This window comes from Pipistrellus kuhlii, unplaced genomic scaffold (assembly GCF_014108245.1).
Source record: "Pipistrellus kuhlii isolate mPipKuh1 unplaced genomic scaffold, mPipKuh1.p scaffold_m20_p_2, whole genome shotgun sequence".
Lineage (NCBI taxonomy): Eukaryota > Metazoa > Chordata > Mammalia > Chiroptera > Vespertilionidae > Pipistrellus > Pipistrellus kuhlii.
Window position 1 is genome coordinate 41100363 of NW_023425515.1, and position 21046 is coordinate 41121408.

The 21046-nt window shown below is 40.4% G+C and overlaps 1 protein-coding gene across 1 annotated transcript in view; it reads left to right on the forward strand.

Annotated features, from left to right (window-relative positions):
• TPRG1 (tumor protein p63 regulated 1) overlaps positions 1-21046 on the forward strand; it is a 124198-nt gene that overhangs the window by 25513 nt on the left and 77639 nt on the right. The window contains exons 2-3 of the mRNA XM_036446694.1: positions 8394-8623; positions 13681-13772. Of these exons, the coding sequence (XP_036302587.1) occupies positions 8402-8623; positions 13681-13772 (314 nt within the window). The 5' untranslated portion in view covers positions 8394-8401. The remainder of the gene's footprint in view (positions 1-8393; positions 8624-13680; positions 13773-21046) is intronic.

Below are 21046 nucleotides of genomic sequence, written 5' to 3' on the forward strand. Positions count from 1 at the left end.
TATTCTGGGCATTGAAGAAAAAATAAACATCTTTGGAATGTTCTGGTTGGTAAGGGTGCCTTCTCCTACACCTTTTGGTAAGGCTATGGGGCGTGGAGGAGATAGCCAATCAATGTTGTGCCCTCACATGGATATTTCTATTTCTCTCACCCACTCCCTTCCCCTCTCTCTGAAAATCAATAAAACTATTTCTTTTTAAAGCTTATGGAGTGAGGATTGAATTGGAAGAAAACTTAGGAATAATTTAGTCCAACAGTTTTCAAACATTAATACATTTCACCTTCATCCCCATGAAAGCTTCAGAAAATGTCCAGAAACAGATAAATAAATTTCTATTGATTAAAAAGGGTTAGTCATTCCTAGGAGTATAATTTGCTAACCATAAAGTCTGGCTTCTCATTTTATAGATGAGGAACCTGAGGTGCAGAGAGGGGAAACCATTGCCCAGGGTGATCCAGTGAGTGAGGAGAGAGTGGGGACCCACATTTATTTATCCTGGCCCTGTATTCTCCCCCACTCCATGCTGAGTGAAAGCACTTATAGCAGACCAGAGGGTCCTGCATGGCAGGGGAGAGGCTGGAAGCAAAGAGACTATCCATCAATTCCACTTTCCCCTGGACACAGAGCAGCCCTCCCGGCTTGTTATCACTAATGTACAAAATGTGAAATGGTGATGAATTGTTTGCCAATTTTCTTATCTGAGCTGGCACAGAGGAGGGCTTGTTGGAGAGTTTCAAGGCGTTAGATATTGTTGTTTATCCACTGCATATCCAGTAACTGTTCGCACAGAGACTCAGGAAAGGCTGCACACATAAATTCACATAAATTACCTTTACAAAATGTCAAAATTAAATGTGGATTTTTATTTTGGGGATATGCCTGGAGAATGTTAACCCCTTCAGGTGGATGGAGATGTCATCATCAGAAAAACACAGTTGCCAGCTTTGAATATAACACAAACCACAGGAATTAACTCCCACACTCCCTCCCTACACCCAGCACTGCCCCACCTGCAAGAAGGTAGTAGTTCTTGTTAACAAACCATAGATTTTCCTAAGCTCCTGGTCTGCCTATGAGTGTTTCTCTGGAGACAATATTTTTAATCCTACAGTGACCATAACTTCCTTCTCATTATCTTTAACTAGATTTTAAGTGGCTAAACTGAGAGTTCAAGGGAGACACATAACCCATCTGGGCCTCAGTTTCCTCATTTATACAATGTGGAAGTTAGAATATATGAGTGCTTTCTAACTAGAAATTTTGTCTTCCTAAGGAGCCAGAAATGTAGTAATGAGGACCCTGTAGAAGTTTTTAATACTCTAAAAACTGTGCAAGTCACAGACCCCACAACAGGATTGCAGAGGGTTAAAACAATTTCATGGAGACAAACTTGGCAAGTGAAGAAAGCAAAGGAGAGCCTAGCTGTGCAAGGTTGCCAAGGGGCAGACAGAGCAAGAATCCAAGAAGGACTTCTTAAAGCTAGCTGGGAAAGGAGGAAGCAGTGCTGAAGAAATGAAGAATGGCATGGCCCTTGAGAAGAGGTTCATCATGAAATAGCCCTGAGTTTAACCAGTGTCTCTGCTTAATGTCAATCCTGTTTTCTTGTTCAAAACTATGAAACTTTTTGTTACGTCCAAACTGTTCTTTATTTTTTACTCCTAGGAGAGGGAGAAAAACATCCCCTGCCTTCCTCTTTCTTTGCCCCTGGCTGAAATTGTGGCCACTTAGTGAAGCCAGCTATTATACTTCTTTTAAGCTCATTAGATCTCAAGGTTGTTATTTATCCACATGGGGGTCAATTACGCTGGATCTCTCTTTGATTTTTAAGAAAGCAAAGTTTTTATTGAGAAATCAGCTGACAGTCTCATGGAAGCTACCTTGTAGGTAACAGTTTTTGACTTGCAACTTTTAAGATTCTCTCTTTGTCTTTAACCTTTGCCATTTTAATTATGGTTTGTATTAGTTGGGCCTCTTTAGGTTCATCTTGTTTGGGACTCTACATTTCCTGGACTTATGTGTCTTTATCCTTCAGTAAGTATTTCTTTTTAAAAATATTTTTTTATTGATTTCAGAGAGGAAGGGAGAGGAAGAGAGAGATAGAAACATCAATGATGAAAATCATTGATTGGCTGCCTCCTGCACACCCTCTACTGTCAATAGAGCCTGCAACCCTGGGCATGTGCCCTTGACTGGAATTGAACCCAGGACCCTTTGTTCCACAGGCCGATGCTCTAGCCACTGAACAAAACCAGCTAGGGCAATAAGTATTTCTTCATATAGGTTCTCAATTCCTTGCATTATTTCTTCTCTTTCTGGTACCCCTATCATGCAGATGTTGTTATGCTTCAAATTTTCCTGAAGGTCCTTTAAACTGTCCTCTTCATTTTTAAAGTTATATTTTCTTTCTGCTGCTCTGGTTGGGTGTTTGTTTGTTTTTTTCTACTTTGTCTTCTAATAGCTAACTTGATCAATCCTCTGTTTTATTCAATCTTCTTCCAGTGTATTCTTCATTTCAGATATTATATTCATATTTATGCCTCTTTTTAATCCTCTCTATGTCCTTTTTCATGCTATTGAGCATCCTTATAACCATTATTTTGTACTCTATACCTGATAAATTGCTTGGCCTCCATTTCACTTAGCACTTTTGGGGGGATATTTCTTTCCTATTCTTTCATTTGAGGTCTGTTTCTTTGTCTCTCCATTTTGTTCACCTCTTTGTGTTTGTTTCTATGTATTAGATAGATCTGCTATAACTACCAGTCTTTGTAGGGTTGCCTATGTAGAAGGTTACCTGTGATGCAGTGGTGCAATCTCCTTGATCACCTGATCTGGAATGTACCTTGGGTGGGTTATGTGGACCTTCCTATGGTAGTTGAGTCTTGATTGCTATTGGCCTATTGGTATCTTGGATTGACCAGTTTGGCTCACTCTGAGGTTAAACCCTAATCATGGCATGTGAGCTGCTGTGCAGGTGCTAACTACACAAAACGGAATTTGCCTTATGAGGGGTTAATGCCTTCTGAGATCTTCCTTTGGCTATGCTTGCTTGTGAAGCTTGTTGGATCCTGCTCTGATGTTGTGTGAAGCTGGAAACTGGTTGTGTTGGTTCTGGGTCTTTTTGGAGGGACACTGGTGCAGGCCAATATCAGACACTGCCTAAAACTGTTTTGGGGAAACTTGTTTGAAGCCACAAGTGATCCACAGTTTGTGATTGCCTCTGCTAGGCCTGGGTGTGTAAGAGAAATACCAAGCTCTACACCAAGGCCCATTTTTATTAGTACCAGAACCAGGGCAGGTTGGCAAAAGTTCTAAAACACCCAAGATCCACCTGTCTTCCTCCATCTGCTGGCTGCCTATTAGGCTCAGTCACTGGAAGAGCCAATGGGACTTGAGTTTCATGAAGTAGGTTTACAGTGAGTCACAAAATAGAAGTGAGTGGCTGTCCCATCAGTGGGAGGTTTTGGTCTGGTTTCAGAGAAGGTGGGGTTTGTGGTTCCTACCCCAGAGCTACACCACTCAGTCTGTCCTGGATTTTGCACAGCCTCTGCGAGGGTGGAGCCAGTAGGAGTCAGGTGGGTGGGGCCTCTGGAGACTTGAGGGTGCGTCTTCCAGGAAGCCTGGAGGGTGTTTCTATTGGATTTCCCATAAGAAGGAAGAACTAGTCAGATTCATGGGAAAGGAGGGGAATGGATCTCACCTGAAAACCACTAAACTCAGATACCTCCTCATTCTGCCCTAATGTCTACATTCTGGCCAAGGCAACTGACTCCTCAGCAGGGTGTAAACTTCATAAGGTAGGGTAAAAGGTAGTCCAGATAGTGGGTCTATTGTATTCTTATAGGCTAATGCCACACAGAGGGGAGTGCTCCACTCAGGGAAAATGGCATCTGTTGTATGGAAGAATGATTCAGCACAGGGATCCTAGCAGCTGTCCCCCAAGCTCCCTCGCCAAAACCACAAACACCAGACTCTTCTCGGAACTCTAGTCCTCTCCACCTTCTCTCTGCCAGAGTCCAGGGTGGTTGACTTGCAAACAAAATCTTATGCATTGGCTTTTTAAGAGGGGTCTCTAGCAGACATCTATCTCTCCCTGATGGACCAAAACCCTGTAGTTTTTCACAACCAGATGTTATATGGACAAATTTTCCTGGTTTTGGTGCTCTGGGCTGGGGAGCCCAGCTTGAAGTTTAAACCCCACACTTCTCAGGAGGAACCCCCTGCAGCTGAGATATCCCCTAGTACCTCAGCCACAATGAGAGTGAGCCCAGTCCTTTTTGTGTCTCTGCCCTTCCTACAATCTCAATTTGGCTTCTTCTGTAAATCCTTGCTTATAAGACTTCTCTTCAGCTGGTCTTCAGTTTGTGATTCAGGATGATTGCACTATAATCTAGTTGTAATTTCAGTTTGGTCCTGAAAGGAGGTGGGTGTAGCTTCTACCTAATCTGCTGCCATCTTGGGTTATCCCACTCACATTATTTTAAGTATTTGCACAATATGGATTGGATAGAATTAGAAATTTCTTGGCCAGTAGGTATTAACTGGTCTTCAATTAAGCAATATTAAAGTCTTTTCCTTTTTTAGGATAATTTTCATTACATTAATTCCTTGGAATGATAAAATAAGGTAAAAGAGTATGAACATAATTATCTTTCTAAGTGTTGATCCTTTGCTTCTGTTAGAAATTGTACTCTCATTAGCACTAACTGCTAAGGTAAATTTACTGGACAATCTAGGGAACAATGATTTTCAATTGTAAATGGCTCTAGATAGGTCTGTTTTGAGGCATACTAGTAATTATTCACATAAAGCAATAGAAACATTTGGGTTTAGTTGGATTTGTTACCAGTATTAATATGCTTTTAGTACCTGAATGTATATGATCTATTTACATAGCAGTAGAAGGGCACATATTATTGAATTGGGAATAAACACTATCTGGGCAGGTGGCGATGAAGAATGAAGTGGGCTGCTTAGATGCATATTGCTCCTCTGCTATGGGGGAAGTTGTTAAAGAAGTTACACATCCTTACAAAGATGTCCCCATGTCTGGAAGAGAGCTGGAATCATTTTGAATTGAGGTGGTTGGGTTCAACTCTCCCATTAGTCATGGCTATTTGAATGTAATTAAAGATCAGTTTCCTTCTTTCCTGGATCTCAAACTTCTCAGTCTCCAAAGTGCTTCTGCTCTGCTTCTCTTCAAGTGTTTCCAGAGGAGACAGCCTGAGGGAGAGGAAGTGGTGCTAATTAAATCCTCCCTCTGTTTTCCAGGCACAGTAGTCTTGAGCAGATGTCTGTTGTTAGGAGCTTGTTCACAGAGTGCAGCAAATACAGAAGCAGACTTTCCTTCCCCAAAGGCACAAACTTTCCTCCACAGGGAACTCTAGAAATGCACTTCCTTCCAACACCTACTCTGGCAGAGGTGGCAGACCCGCATAATAGAGCCCATAACTGCCAGGGAGGCCAATGTCTCACTAATACACTCTCTCTCTCTCTCTCTCTCTCTCTCTCTCTCTCTCTCTCTCTCTCTCTCTCTCTCTCTCTCATCTCTTTCACACACACACACACACACACACACATGCACACACACACTAATTTTTTTTCTGCTTCTTCCTGTGTGTTTTGTATGTCCCAAAAGCCAATCTCTCTTTGTCTTTTGTATGCCCCACTTTAAAAAAAAATACTTGAAAATCCAGAAAATCCCGTCCTGATGTAAAAATAGTGTGGATCATGGTGGGCTCGCTGAAATCAAAACATGTTTGGGAGTCCTGGGTGGGAGTGTAAGTGCTGACACAATTTTAAAAGTGTTTCTGAAATGATCCAACTCTGTGCTTTTCACATGGAGATGAAATCATCCTCCAATGTCTGTTGGGTGGATCAGGTGAAATAACCTGTAATATGATCTGCAGGGAGCTTTTCATTCATGAGTTCTGTGTTTTCTCCTACATTCAAACCCTCTCAGGATGACTTTATGTCCACATTTGCCCAAGATAATCCCAGATACTCCCATCATCCTGGCATAATTGTTAATAGCATACTTTCACCTTCAAAAGTGTCCAGGTTTAGACAACAATATGTTTGTAGTATTTTTACCTCTCTTGAATACTCTAATTAATCCCTATTTCAAGAATGTAAAGTTGTTGGGAATAGGGGCTGCTTCTCACTTTCTGGTATTTCACAAGAACTGAGGAAAATAAGTTTGTCTGACTAAGAACACTGTGGCAGCCCTGAGGATAAGATGGCACTCCTGGTTATATGGTGAAGCAGAGTGTAAGACCCTCCCATATGGCATGTGCCTTTTGTTTTGTGTTGCGCTGCTTTTTTATTTACAGTACAAAATAGAAATAAATTTATTGTGTTTTTATTTATATAAGACATTATACAGGAGTGGACAAAAGTAGGTTTACAGTTTATTTTTGTATTTTTAACTATTAATTAGAGGCCTGGTGCACAAAATGTGTGCACTGGGAGTGGGGAGGGTGTCCCTCAGCCCAGCTTGTACCTTCTTCAATCCCTGTGGGACAGTCGGGGGATGTCTGACTGTCCCACAGGGATTGGGCCTAAACTGGCAGTTGGATATCCCTCTCACAATACAGGACTGCTGGCTCCCAACCATTTGCCTGCCAGCCTGCCTGATTGACCCTAACCACTTCTGCCTGCCAGCCTGATTGACGCCTAACTGGTACCCTGTCAGCCTGATTGCCCCCAACTTTCCTTCTCTGCTGGCCCAATAGCTCCCAACTGTCCTCCCTGCTGGACTGGTTGCTCCTAACTGCCCTCCCCTATAGTCCTGGTCGCCCCCAACTGCCATACCCTACAGGCCTAGTTGCCCCTGACTGCCCTTTCCTGACAACCTGGTCACTCATAACTGCCCTCCATGGTAGCCAGATCTATCCTACTTGCCCTCTCCCTCCAGGTCCCCCCTAATTGCCCTCCCCTGCTAACCTCAAAACCCACAACTGCCCTCCCCTGCCAGCCATCTTGTGGTGGCCATCTTGGACCACATGGGTGTAGTCATCTTGTGTGAGGGCATGACAGTCAATTTGCATATTACCTCTTTATTATATAGGATTGTTATATTATTTATCTGTATTTATTTGCCTTTTTCATATGAACAACTATAAACCTGCTTTTGCTCATTCCTGAAAAATTATTTTAAGCACATAGAGACTTCTCAAAACAAAAAATAAAAATTAATGCCTTATCATCCAAAGATAATCATTATTAATGTTCAATTTTTACAACTTTTTAGGCTTTTTCCAGCCCCTCTCATATAATACATGCATATACATAAACCCAAGTATTCTTTTATTCTTATTTTCTCTTTCTTTCTAATTATTTTACCAACTTGAATAACATTATTGATAATATTTTATAACCTACTTTTTGCATTTATTAATACAATCCATTTTGAACATCTTTCCATGATAAAAATATACACTTACACTTTCAGTGAATACATTATATTTCACTGCATGTTATAACATATTTTATTTAGCAAATTTCTGATAGTACTTAGTTTCTTTTTAGTATTAGATAAAATGTTCTGTGAGTATATGGTATTGCTGTTATATCCAGTGTTTGCTGCTAGGCCTAAAGTTGTATATTTTCCTACTATTAGACATAATAGATATTGTGACAAACAACTTTCCATATTTATGACTTTGAGCATTTATCTAAATTATTTTCTTAGTATTCATTTTTTAAATTGCAATGTTTCAGCTGAAAAATGTGCTCAGTTTTAAGTGCTTGTATGCCTTATTGCTACCCAAAAATCACACACACAAAAAAGTTGCATTATCATTGCCTTTAACTCTTAAATAAGCTTGCAGGCTGGTGGATTGTTTGGTAAAAATGCTATGAAATCTTGAACAAAGATGTTTGATAATTATTTCACACACCTCTTCCCTTATTCAGATGTCTATATGGGGAGATTAAAGATGAAAAACAAAAGTACTTGCAACTTCCATTTCCTTCTTTTGTTTATTTTTTTTTAAATTGATATCAGAGAGGAAGGGAGAGGAAGAGAGAGATGGGAACATCAATGATGAGAGCAAATAATTGATTAGCTATTTCCTGCACATCTCACACTGGGGATCAAGCCCAGGCATGTGCCTTGACTGGGAATTGAGCCGAGACCTTCTGGTTCAACTGCTGAGCAACACTAGCTGAGCACAACCTCCATTTCTCTGTCCAGAGAATAGTTCTCCAGAATTGTGGAGTCTGAATCTTTGAATTTTATTGATCAATGCCTCTGTTTAGTTAATGTGTGTGTGGGTGGAGGTAGGGAAAGGGGAATTGTCAGTTCCAGGAATATCATATGCTCATGTACTTAGTTGACTTTTTTTTTTTTTTATTATTATTGACAAGATTGTTTCTTCCTTTATTTTAAACTAAAGAAATGTCCACGATTGGGAGTTTTGAAGGATTTCAACCCATATCTCTGAAACAAGAGGGAGATGACCAACCTTCAGAGACTGATCGACTGTCCATGGAGGAGGGAGATCCAGGCAAGGACCCAGTACCAAAGCATATTTCAAAGCAGCCAAGTGTAACCGAGTCAACATTGTACCCTAATCCTTATCACAAGGCTAATGTCTCCCGGAAGTACTTCGTTACACGGGTAAAGTCATTGGTACTTTTAAATGCTACATAAGCTTCTTTAAAAAATCCTAATGTCTTTCTGTATACCACGTATTTTACCAAGTGTTTTCACATTTGTTATCTCATCTACAAAATGTAAAAGAGCCCAGCTGGCATGGCTCAGTGGTTGAGCATCAGTCTATGAACAAAGAGGTCTTGGGTTTGATTCCCAGTCAGGGCACATGTCCAGGTTGCAGGCTTGATCCCCAGTAGGGGGTGTGTAGAAGGTAGCCAATCAGTTGAAGTTTCTATCACTCTGTCCCTCTCACTCCCTCTCTAAAATCAATAAAAATATATTAAAAAAATAAATAAATAAAATAAAAATTTTGAAGAAGATACCTTTTGTTTTTTAGACTTTGCAAAATAATTTTATTGTAATAGTTATTACAACATCTCAATAGAATTCATTCTGTTCCTTCTAATTCACAGATGGCTAGTTGTTTACTCTGTAAATCACTGGTACCTGTTTTATGAGGTGTGAGAAAGAGATATCTTAATTCCCATTTTTTCAGATGAAGGATCTGAATTTCAAATAAATTAAGAGAGTTTATTTTTGATCAACAGGTAGGACCAAGGAAAAGTAGGTCCTCCATTCTCCATGGACCTTTCCCTCCTTAGTCTTGTGTTTATGTTTAACCTGACCTCAAGGAATTTATGTCTTACGGAGAGAGAGCCAGAGCAGCTGGAATTTAAAACTGTGAATCCAGAGTAGATATTTGTTATATTCTATAAACATTGGTGGCAGAATGGAGAATATTCTGAACTTCAAGGGTCTACCTTGAGGTGCTACAGTGTGGGAGCAGGAACTTTTATTTTTATTTTTAAATATATTTTATTGATTTTTTTTTTTTTTTTACAGAGAGGAAGAGAGAGGGATAGAGAGTTAGAAACATCAGTGAGAGAGAATCATTGTTCAGCTGCCTCTTGCACACTCCCCACTGGTGATGTGCCCACAGCACAACAAAGGTACATGCCCTTGACCGGAATCAAACCCGGGACCTTTCAGTCCGCAGGCCAACCCTCTATCCACTGAGCCAAACCGGTTTCGGCTGGAGCAGGAACTTTTAAATCTTAACCCTATTGCTGCAGTCTGGAGCTGAGCTCTCATTCCTATGCATTGGAGTTGGGAAAGTAAATGGATGAGTGTGTAATGAGAATGGGGTTTGTATACACAGGTAATAAAAATGATATTTTAAACTTCTAGCATTTGAATCAATAGAGATTATGTCATTGGTTTCTGGCACTTATCTCTGTTTTGAATTATCCTTTCTACTTAGAGATCTTTTCTGATTTTTTTTTTTTTAACATTCTTGTCAACACAGTCTTGGATAGCTTATAGGCTACAAAAATTAGTGTCAAAATTAGGGACTGTATACTGTGGCAAAAGAGAGCATCTCATTTTTTAAGTGTATATGGAGATTCTCATCAGCTTGGATAACCTTTTCCTCCTATGGTAGTTCATCTGCTATTATTGCTCATCCATGTCTAAAAAAAAAGGCCTCAAGGCTAACAAAGACTACTAACTCAAGATATATTATGATAATCACTTTATTGTGGTGATATATTCAAAGGCAACTTCTTATAAAGAAACAATACTTGACCCACTTGAGGAAAGATATTTTTAAAATCCCTGTAAAATTCTATATTTGCAGATATCTTATCAGAAAGTTGAAGTGCTTAGGGATGGGAAATTGTCTCTAAATTTATACTTGAGAATGTAAATTAAATATAAACTACTGGGACTAAAACTATTTGATCTTTTAATATTTAATTAATGGTTCCCCATGGCCTTTTTATAGCCTGTGTTCTATTGTAAGCAAGGAGACTTTAATAAGCAGGTTTGGGACTTCCCATTGTGTAGCAAGATGTCATTGCTTTCATGATACTAATTTGGCTTTCATACTCTCTCTTTCCTTCTCCTCTTACTATAGGGTTTCCCATGTCTTGCTCTTGCATTGGGAAAAGCTAAATATATTAGTTGTATTGTTATTGTCTGTGTTAGCTTTTTTTCTGTTCTGGAAATTATATATATCACTGGGAAAAAGGTTTCTCAACTCCCCTCCTTACAATAAAATCCCTTGAAGATTATAATAAAGATGATGTTTCTAAGAGCAGATATTTCACAGTAATAAAATAAGATGTATTTCCTTCATTTTCAGGAAAAAAGATATTTTCTCTAACTTTACAAGCCATATTACAATTTAGAGATCGGTTTCTTGTCTTATATATTTACCAAAAAGCAATCCTATCTGGACATGATGACATAATGACTGCCACAAGACAAATATTCTTGTATCTGAGTCTCTAGGAGCATTCCCTTCTATTCCTTCTCTCTATCTAGTTAAAGAGTTGAGTACATGGGGAAAAATTATCAGCAGACATGAGTATTGTTTGTGTGACAACTGACCCCAGGCTAGTCCAGATCAAGAAAAAGTAAGGACACAAAATACATAAATCTTTGAAATTCTCTTAGTAGATTTGTTTTGACTGGAGATATTAGTTCTAGACTTTTAGAAAAGATATTATCTATTATGCTATTTGTGACTTAAAAAGAAGAATCCCCTCCAGTGAATTGTTTGTTAAAGTTTGTAATTATAATTATATTTGAATTGCCTTGATAAGATTTCTTTCACCAGATGATGAGGAAGTATTATTTTGTCATTGTTTTCTATTAGGCAATAAGGAATCTCAGAGTGACTTGTTCTGTTGCAGTAGCCATTTAATCCCCATATCCTTATATAACTATTTACATTCTATTTATATTATCAATAAGTATGGTAATAAAATCTTATTCAGTTACCAGATTACCAAATGTTCTTGGCCTCTCCCAACAGCTCTGTTATAACTAATATTATTCACTCAACAAATGAGTAAACTGATATAAAGAATGACAAAATGACTTGATAGGGGTCTCATAGCAAGTGGAAAGGCTGAGATTTATACCATGTCCTCAACAAAAGTCACAGTGTGGACACATTTTTATTTCATTTCCAACACTAAGTGACTGAAGTTTATTATAGTACCAACTAGAGGCTCGGTGCACAAAATCAGTGCACTGGGGGTACCCTCAGCCCAGCCTGTGCCTTCTTTCAATTCGGGACCCCCTCAGGGGATGTCCAATTGCCAGTTTAGCTCCCCCCCCCCCCACCAAAGAGTCCTGAATTGTGAGAGGGATATAGCAGTGCACCAAGCTGTAGGCAGCAGGGAAAGAGCCAGAACTGGGGCCAGATGCCATGCTGCTCATGTTCATACTGGCCCACTGCGCCTACTGCTACCACTCAGTAGTGCTCCTGTGGAGCCAAGTATGTGAAGCTCAATACCTTTACCCTCACTTATCTGAGGCAGCTGCATTCTGTTCCCATTTGTCATATATGGATTCTTATATAAAAATTTTTCTTGACCAATGGATTCTGTGACCAAAATGTTGGAAATCCTTTTATCATAGACCGAGAAGACACGCAAACCAAAATCCTACCACCACCCCATCTTTGGGAGGAAACGATATTTGAATGGTTCATAGCCAGGCCGGTGTTCCTGTTTTCTTTTGTGAGAGAAGGGCCTCAGGCTGGGAATATTAGGAATGTTAATACATAAACAAAATAAGGCTTTAACGCCATATTATATAGAGAATATATGAAATTTTTAAGCTACTTGTCAGTAGCCCAGACTTGGGAATGAGGTCAGTACTACCTTTAGGCCCAGAAATTAAAAGTCTGGGTTTCTTATATCTGCTACTGCCTAGCTGAGTGAACTTGACAAGTTACTTCCTTGCACTGGACCCTGTTTCTACACCTAAAAAACAAAATGGTTTTAGACTAAATAAGCCCTAAGCTATAGTCATTCTCAACCTTGGCTACACATTGGAGTCATCTGAGATGCTTTAAAAAAATACCGATATACTGATATGTGAGTCCCATTCACTGAGTGTCTGATATTATTGTCTTAATGCACAACATGGGCATTAGGATTTTTTCAAAGTTTCCCTGTGGTGTTTATTTATTTATTTTTTTCTGATGTGCATCCTAGGTTTAGAATAACTGTCTAGAGATCAATGACTTTCATAGTAGTGTCTCACATCAACTGTATCACCTGGGAACTTGGCAAAAATGCCAGATACCAAGCCCACTTCAGAGCCAATGAATCAGAAACCCCGGGGACAGTGCCCAGGCATCTGTGTTTTAAAACACATTTCACGTAGTTCCGATGTGCAATGCTGTTTAAAAAATTACTGAGCTGGAGGCTCTCCACATTTCCAATTAGGACAAGGATTCATCAATTTCCAAGTTAGTGGTAGGTGCATAGGTAGGAACACCTGCTTGGAGAAGGGTGAAGAGTGTGATGTAAGCTGAGACCGGTTTGGCTCAGTGGTAGAGCGTCGGTCTGCGGACTGAAAGGTCCTAGGTTCGATTCCGGTCAAGGGCATGTATCTTGGTTGCGGCACATCCCCAGTAGGGGGTGTGCAAGAGGCAGCTGGTCGATGTTTCTCTCTCATTGATGTTTCTAGCTCTCTATCTCTCTCCCTTCTTCTCTGTAAAAAATCAATAAAATATATATTTTTTTTAAAAAAGAATGTGATGTAAGGAGACAAAAGAGTTGATTTCCTAGAGACATAAAATTATGGTCAGAATTTTGGAAGGTTTCTCTCTGGTATTTTATTGCCATGTGCTCTTTGAAGAGAAAAAGGTTTGATTTAAAAAATGCATACATTACTAAATGCTTTGAACTTCCTGATAAATATATTTGTTCAGAAAAACTGGTCCTCTAAAAATGGCTGTCTTTATTTCTATGAGAAAGTGTGAGTAAGGTTATGGAAGTTGGGAATTGGATCACTTTGATCTCACCCAAGGAAAGCAGCTTAGTAAGTATAGAGTTCAAGGTTAAGCTTTCCAGCAGCAAGTGCCTAGAGCAATTGGGCAAATATGAAAAATATCTTTCCTGCTCAGCTTTTTGTAGAAGATGTAGAAACATAGTAACTAATCACAAGCACAAAGAGGATTCAGTCTTCTTTAAAATAGGTATTTTCTTTTTCCCACTCAGCCGGGGACCATTGAGACTGCCATGGAAGACTTGAAAGGCCACATAGCCAAGACTTCCGGAGAGAAAATTCAAGGCTTCTGGCTCTTAACAGAGTGAGTAGTGATGACTCAGTGAAGGGAAGTGGAAATCTAGCATTTTCCTTGATACCTTTGTAACAGAATAGGAGATGGATCTGTGGAAAAAAATCTCTTCTGGTTGTCATGCAAGATAATTGACATATCCACTTAGAAAGTAAAGTTACATAGTGCCACATGGATGATGGTATGACAACCTTGGCTCATCACTTCACTCAGCCATCACCGTAGCTACCTTAGGTCAGGCTATCATAATTGATCTCAAGGACAATTGCACTTGCTTCCTAACTGAACTCTCTGGTTCCAATCTCTGGCTCTTACAGGCAATCTCTCTTCAACTACCTAAGGCTGCTAACCATCCCACTCAGGGTAGAATATAAAGGAAGATTAGAAAAGAGGATAAATGAAGTCAACATATACAGTTTGAATTTTATCTTGTGTACAATAATATCAGCAGAAAAACAGGGAAATCATGCTGAATAGAAAAGATAAGACACCTGTCCAATTAAGATTTAAAAAAACAACATCTAAGGTTGCCCCAGTGGGTTTAGCTCAGTGGATAGAGTGACAGCCTGCGGACCAAAGAGCCCCAGGTTTGATTCTGATCAAGGGCACATGCCTGGGTTTTGGGCTTGACCCCCCAATAGGGGTCATGTAAGAGGCAGTCAATCAATGATTCTCTCTCATCATTGATGTTTCTATCTCTCCTTCTCCCTTCCTGTCTGAAATCAATCCTATATAATAAAAAGGTAATATGCAAATTTACCATCACTCCAATACACAAGATGGCCACCCCCATGTAGACAAAGATAGCTACCTCCATGTGGACGTAAGATGGCTATAACAAGATGGTTGGCAGGGGAGGGCAGTTGGGAGAGCCAAGGCCTGCAGGTGAGGGCAGTTGGTGGTGACAAGGTCTATAGGGGAAGGAAGTTGGGGGGTAGGGGACCAGATTTTCAGGGAAAGGCAGTTGGGGTGAACAGTTAAGAATGACCAAGCCTGCAGGAGAGGGCAGTTGGTAGTGACCAGGAATGCAGTGGAGGGCAGTTAGGGGTGACTGCTGGAAGGAGAGGCAGTTAGGGGCAACCAGGCCTGCAGGGGAGGGCAGTTGGGGGTGACAAGGTCTGCAGGGGAGGGCAGTTAGGGGTGACAGGCCTGCAGGGGAGGTCAATTGAGAGTGACCAGGCTGGCAGGGGAGGGCATTTTGGGATGACCAGGCTGGCAGGTGAGGGCAGTTAGGGGAAACCAGGTATGCAGAAGAGGGTTGTTGGGAGTGGGGGAGTCAGGCCTGCAGGGGAGGACAGTTGGGGAAAACCAGGCCTGCAGGAGAGAGCAGTTCAGGATGACCAAGCCAGCAGAGGAGGGCAGTTAGGGGCAATCAGGTTGGCAGCATGCAGTTAACTGTCGATCAGGCTGGCAGGGGAGTGATTAAGGGTAATCAGGCTGGCAGGAGAGTGGTTAGGGGGTAATTAGGCTAGCAGGCAGAAGCAGTTAGGGGCAGGCAGGCAGGCAGGCATGTGAGCAATTGTGAGCCAGCAGTCCTGGATTGTGAGAGGGATGTCCAATGGGCCTAAACGTGCAGTTGGACATCCCTCAAGGGGTCCCAGATTGGAGGGGTTACAGGCTGGACTGAAGGGCACCCCTCTAAGCATGAATTTCATGCACTGGGCCTTTAGTAAAAATCTATTAAAGCAAAACAAAAAACTAAGGTTAAAACTTAAGTCTCTATCACTTTAATAACTGCTACATTTGCTCCCAAATCTAGTAATGTCACATTGGCAGGTTGGAATTAAACCTGCTGGCAGTGATTACACAATGGGAATCAGAAAATTCCAGAAATCAGAGTTTGATTTATTTATTTATTTTTGATTGTCTAAACTTAAGAGAGTAATGAGGATATTTTAAGAATGCAGATTACATTTACAAGTGTGTCATGTCTGTGGCTAGGATACTATAGCAGCACAAAAAATATTAAGGAAATATTCCCCCACCATTCAAAAATAATTACCAACTATTATCCAATTCAGAAAACAAACAAACGAACAAACAAACAAAAAACACACCTTTTTCACTGATGCATGGAGAAAGACTGGGCAGGTGGCTGAGAAAAGTAGAGTCCAAGCAGAGGTAGAAAGGTTGTAGAGGGGCAGTAGTCTGGGCCCTTGGCTGGGGCAGAAGCTATTGACTGTGGACACCCAACCCAAACTGTAAATAACAAAAGTCTCTTCTTTCTTCTCCATTTGTCTGGCACTCTTTACTAAAAAAGTATGACATGGTTCACTCTTTAGGAAACATGCTTAAAAGAATTATGTGGTTTATCACAGAGCATGTACTAATGGATACATTTAGAACTGAGAGGCAATAAGCTGATAACTGACATAGCTGGGCTTGGTGGATCTTTGAATTTAATCACAGAGGAGGAAGGAATTCAGGGCAACTCTGGGCTTTGTCCTAGGGAATTTATGGGTTTACTGGGCCACCATTCCTAGGTGTAAAATAAAATAATTCTACTTTATTGAGAAACCGCCATATGCCAAACATTATAAAAGGAACTTGGTGTACACAATTTTATTTTATCTTGCCAATAATCTTGTCATTCACTTTTTACAGAACTTGTTAAGTACGATTTTGGGGAAAATGTGTCTGTGGTATCCATTAGAACATCCACAGAGATGTTGAATAGATTGTATTAGATATGGGTCCAGATACTATCTTCATAAGTAACTTTTCATAAGGGAGAGTAATCCTGACATGTTTGTTTCCTATAGTCTTGCCTTTTATAGAAGCTTAAATAACATTAAACCAGCAAAGAAATTTTTTTTTTCATAGAATGGCATGTGAATTAGTTCAGTTGAGCTGCTTTGTGATGGTCTAAATTGATCAGATATATTATTCAGTAAAGTTAGAAAAATGAGTTTGAAGGCACTTGGTCAGAGGACCTGGAAAATATGACTAGAGAGGCCAAAAAGAGAAAGATTCAACCATTAATGGAAGCTGAGTCCCAGATAGCTGAAAACATTAAGAATACCTTAGAGACCCAGTGAAGACCCAGGCCTCCATTTCAGCTTATTCAGGAGCTTTATTTGTCTCAATAGCTATAAACACAGGATTGTGTTTATCTCAATTTTGTCTCTTCTCACTGTCTTTCTTTCCTGACCCTTTTGGGAAAGGACTTTTTAAAAACAATTGTATATATCCTTTTAGAAGCAATCCATTAAGCCAGAACCAAGGAGAACATCTTGACACTCTATGGAGCCTCAAAAAAAGTGCTATGATGACAATGAAGTGTCTCCTTAGTGGAATGTACTCAAAATGTCTTTGCTAATAGTGGTTAAGAGGGTAGGTAGAGATGGATATTCCCTCCATACATGTTAATGGCGGGGTGTTGTATTTATTCCTCTTATTCATAAACAGGAATACTTGCCTGTAGTGTCTGTGATCAGGTTAACTCCAACTGTTCATCTTTGTGGAAAATACAACATGCTTCATTGCTTACCTTCCTCTCAACCCACCAATATTTCTATCTGAGGACTTTGGTATAACAACTACATGAAATTGAATTATACATTAAGCATATAGACATTAAATAAAAGAGAAGTCAATGAGGCAGCCTGATGTCATACAAGAATCCTGAATTTGGAATCAGGAAACTTGGATTTGAAGTCTTGCTCCCCTCCTTACCAGCAGTGCAATTGCATGAACTTGAGTAGGCTTTGTCTTTTTTTTTTTATTAGTGATTTCTTTTTTTAGAAATTAACTATTCTTTAGAAAAGTAAACCCTCTGATAATTTTTGCTAAATCTTTTTGTAGATTTTCTTTTTGCACTTTGTCAGAGATCGTTATAATATAATAGATAACATTTATTGAGCACTTAAATTGTACCAAGTATTGGGATAAGTGCCTTCTGCATTTGCCATTATATTAGTTTAATACATATAATTGTGATTATCTCTAAATGGCACTTCTTTCAGGTTTTTCCTTGTATTGTTCCTGGTTATCATGTAGTTTTTGTAAAGAGAGTCAATGATTCACATATTATTGGACAATTATTTCCTCAATTGTAAATGGCTACACACATTTAAGGGTTTATGTTATTCTTTTAAACTTGAAGCACAAAGTAAGGGTTATTTTCAAGTGGCATAGAGTCAATCTTTATGATTAGAAAGAGAAATAAAAATATAGAAGGCACTGATAATTTATTTTTGAGAAACAAATCATGTTTCTATTTAGATAGTTTAAAAAGTGCTCGTCTTCATTCAAGTCCATCTTCATATTATAGCAATCATCTGAGGTAGGAAATGTTACCTACAGTTTACACATGAGGAAATCAAGACCCAGAAGAATAACACAGCTCTTAAGTAGCATAAGTAAGGCTCCAGTGCATTATGCTGGCCCAGCTTTTGCTAAAATAGTCCTTTAGCGATTATGCAGATTCCATGTGTGCCTCCTATTAAATTGTAGTGTGTGGTTCCTCTGACAGATACATGTTGGAGCTCAGAATTCTGTTTCTTTGGCTTAGGGTAAGAAGCAGTATGCTGAGCATCTCTGCTTAATTTATAAGGATCCCCCCAGAAACACAGTTTTATCTTAGATGTTTAACTAAAAAGAAAAGCATCCTGGGACACAAAGGGACATTGAGGAACAGGTGACTGTGAACTATTTTCCAGGTATGGGGAGAGGCCTCTTTGTATAATAGTACACTGATCCCCAAAGCAGCACTGCATGTGATTGCTTTCACACTTGCTCTCACATGTGATCCTTAGAAAGACCCACAGGAGATGGCAAGGGGAAATTATTGGCTTCATTTTATGGATGAAGAAACTCAGAGATGAAATGACCTGTGTAAGGGCAACCACTTATTAAGGGTCACAGGAGGGCTTGACTCCTGTGACCTGCCACCCAGTCTGATTGTCATCTCATAGCAAGTTTGTTGCTGCCTTTTGCGATGATTTCATCCCCCGACATAGTAATCAGGGTAGTTTGAATTGGTTAAATGATCTCTGTGCCTATGTCTGGTTTCTTTGTTGATTGTCTGTTGTTTGCAGGGAGGAGGGTCAGAGACTCATTGGACAGGTTCAGACACCTTTTCCTCTTCAGAGCATGCTCTGCCTTTGACTGTTTATTTGACTTTATTTGCTTTTTTCTAGAAATAACTAAAAAGTCAGATACCTGTAAGGGATGGTGGATCTCACTAATGGGTAAGGCCAATCACACTTATCTTGTCACTAGAGGCCCAATGCATGAAATTCATGCAAGGGGAGGGTGTCTCTCAACCCAGTTTACACCCTCTCCAATCTGGGACCCCTCGAGGGATGTCCGACTGCCCGTTTAGGCCTGATCTAAACAGATCAATAGGATCGGGCCTAAACAGGCAGTCAGACATTCTTCTCACAATCTAGGATTGCTGGCTCCCAAGTGCTCGCCTGCATACCTTCCTGATTACCCCTAACCGCTTCTGCCTGCCAGCCTAATCACCCCCTAACCACTCCCCTGCCAGCCTGAATGATGCCTAATTGCTTCCCTGCCAGACTATTTGCCCCTAACTGTTCTCCCCTGCAAGCCCAGTCACCCCTAACTGTCCTCCCCTGCAGTCCTGGTACCCCCCCAACTGCTCTCCTCTGCAGGCCTGGGTCCCTCCCAACTGCCCTTTCCTGTAAGCCTGGTTGCCCCGAACTTCCCTCCTCTGCTGGCTTGGTCACCCCTAACTGCCCTTCCCTGCAGGCTTGATTGCCCCCAACTGCCCTCCCTTGCAGGCCTGGTACTTCCCAACTGCACCTGCCATCTTGTGTCCACATGGGGGCAGAATCTTTGATTACATGGGGCAGCCATCTTGTGTGTTGGAGTGATGGTCAATCTGCATATTACTCTTTTATTAAATAGGATAGGACAGAGTTCTGCTGCATGGATGGGGGCTGGCTGGTTTGTCCTGAAGGGTGTCCTGGATCAGGGTGGGGGTTCTCTTGGGTTGTGGGGCAGCCTGGATGAGGGTCCTATGGTGGTTTGCAGGTTGGCCACTCCCCCTGGTGACCCAAGTGGAGGCCCTGGTATCTGGGGTTTATTTATCTTCTACAATTGAAACTTTGTATCCTGGAGTGAAGCCAAGCCTTCTGATTGCTCCGTGGTGGCAGCCATTTCTGTTGGGATTTATGTATCTTCTATAATTGAAATTTTGTAGCCTTAAGCAGAGACCTGGGCCAGCCAGCATGTGGGGAAAGCTTGGCTTCCTCCAGCGCCGGTGGCAACCCTAGCCTCCTACTCTTTCCAGCTCCATGGCTGCCACCATTTCTGTTTGGATTTATGTATCTTCTATAATTGAAACTTTATAGCCTTGAGTGGTGGCCTAGGCCAGCAAGGGCAGGCAGAAAGCTTGGCTTCCTCCATTGTTGGGGAAACCCAAGCCTATCTCCTGCTCTCTGTGGCCGTGGCCATCTTGGTTGAGTTGATTTGCATATTCACTCCTGATTGGCTTGTGGGCATGGCTTGTGGTTGTAGCTTTGTGTATAGCAGAGTGATAGTTAATTTGCATATTACTCTTTTATTAGATAGGATAGTCCAATTCTGTTATAAGGAATACTGACCTATATTTGTAATGAAAAATATTACTGCTTATAATTAAAAAATTAAAAAATATATATTTTAAAAAACAATCAGGGATTTTTATTTTTTCAGTCATGAATAATAAACATCTATGAAAATTAAATTACAATAACACACTAATTTGTTTTTACATACTTTTGCATACTTTTGTTTACGTATTGTAGATGCTTGTAACTCAATGTGTGTCTTGGGATCAGCAGCACTAGCAGCACCTAGGAACCTGTTAGCAATGCTGACCCTCAGTACCCACCCAGATATTCTGAGCCTGAAACTGAATTTTCACAAAATCTCCAGTTGATTCCTATATGCATTAAAACGTGAGAGGCACTTTCCAGATCACTCTCATGTGTTGAGGACTTCAGTGGGTTCTCATTGCCTGCATACTCTTTTGCTTCATCCTTAAGACCCTGCATGTCATGGACTGACAATTGAACTGCCTGCTGTTCCCCAGAAGTTCCTGACACAATTTCTTGGTCCCATCACTGCACTTGCCCTGTTTGCTCTATTTTATATGCCTTTCTCCCCTTTCTATTTATCCAGACTGTCCTTCAGGAATGTTATATCCAGAAAGCCTTTCAATAATAATTCAACCAAAATAGTTGTATTTCCCTTCTTTGTGCTCCTGTTTTACTTTATAGTATAGTTCATATGCACATTGAACTATACTATAAACCTGAGGAAGGGATTTCTTGAGA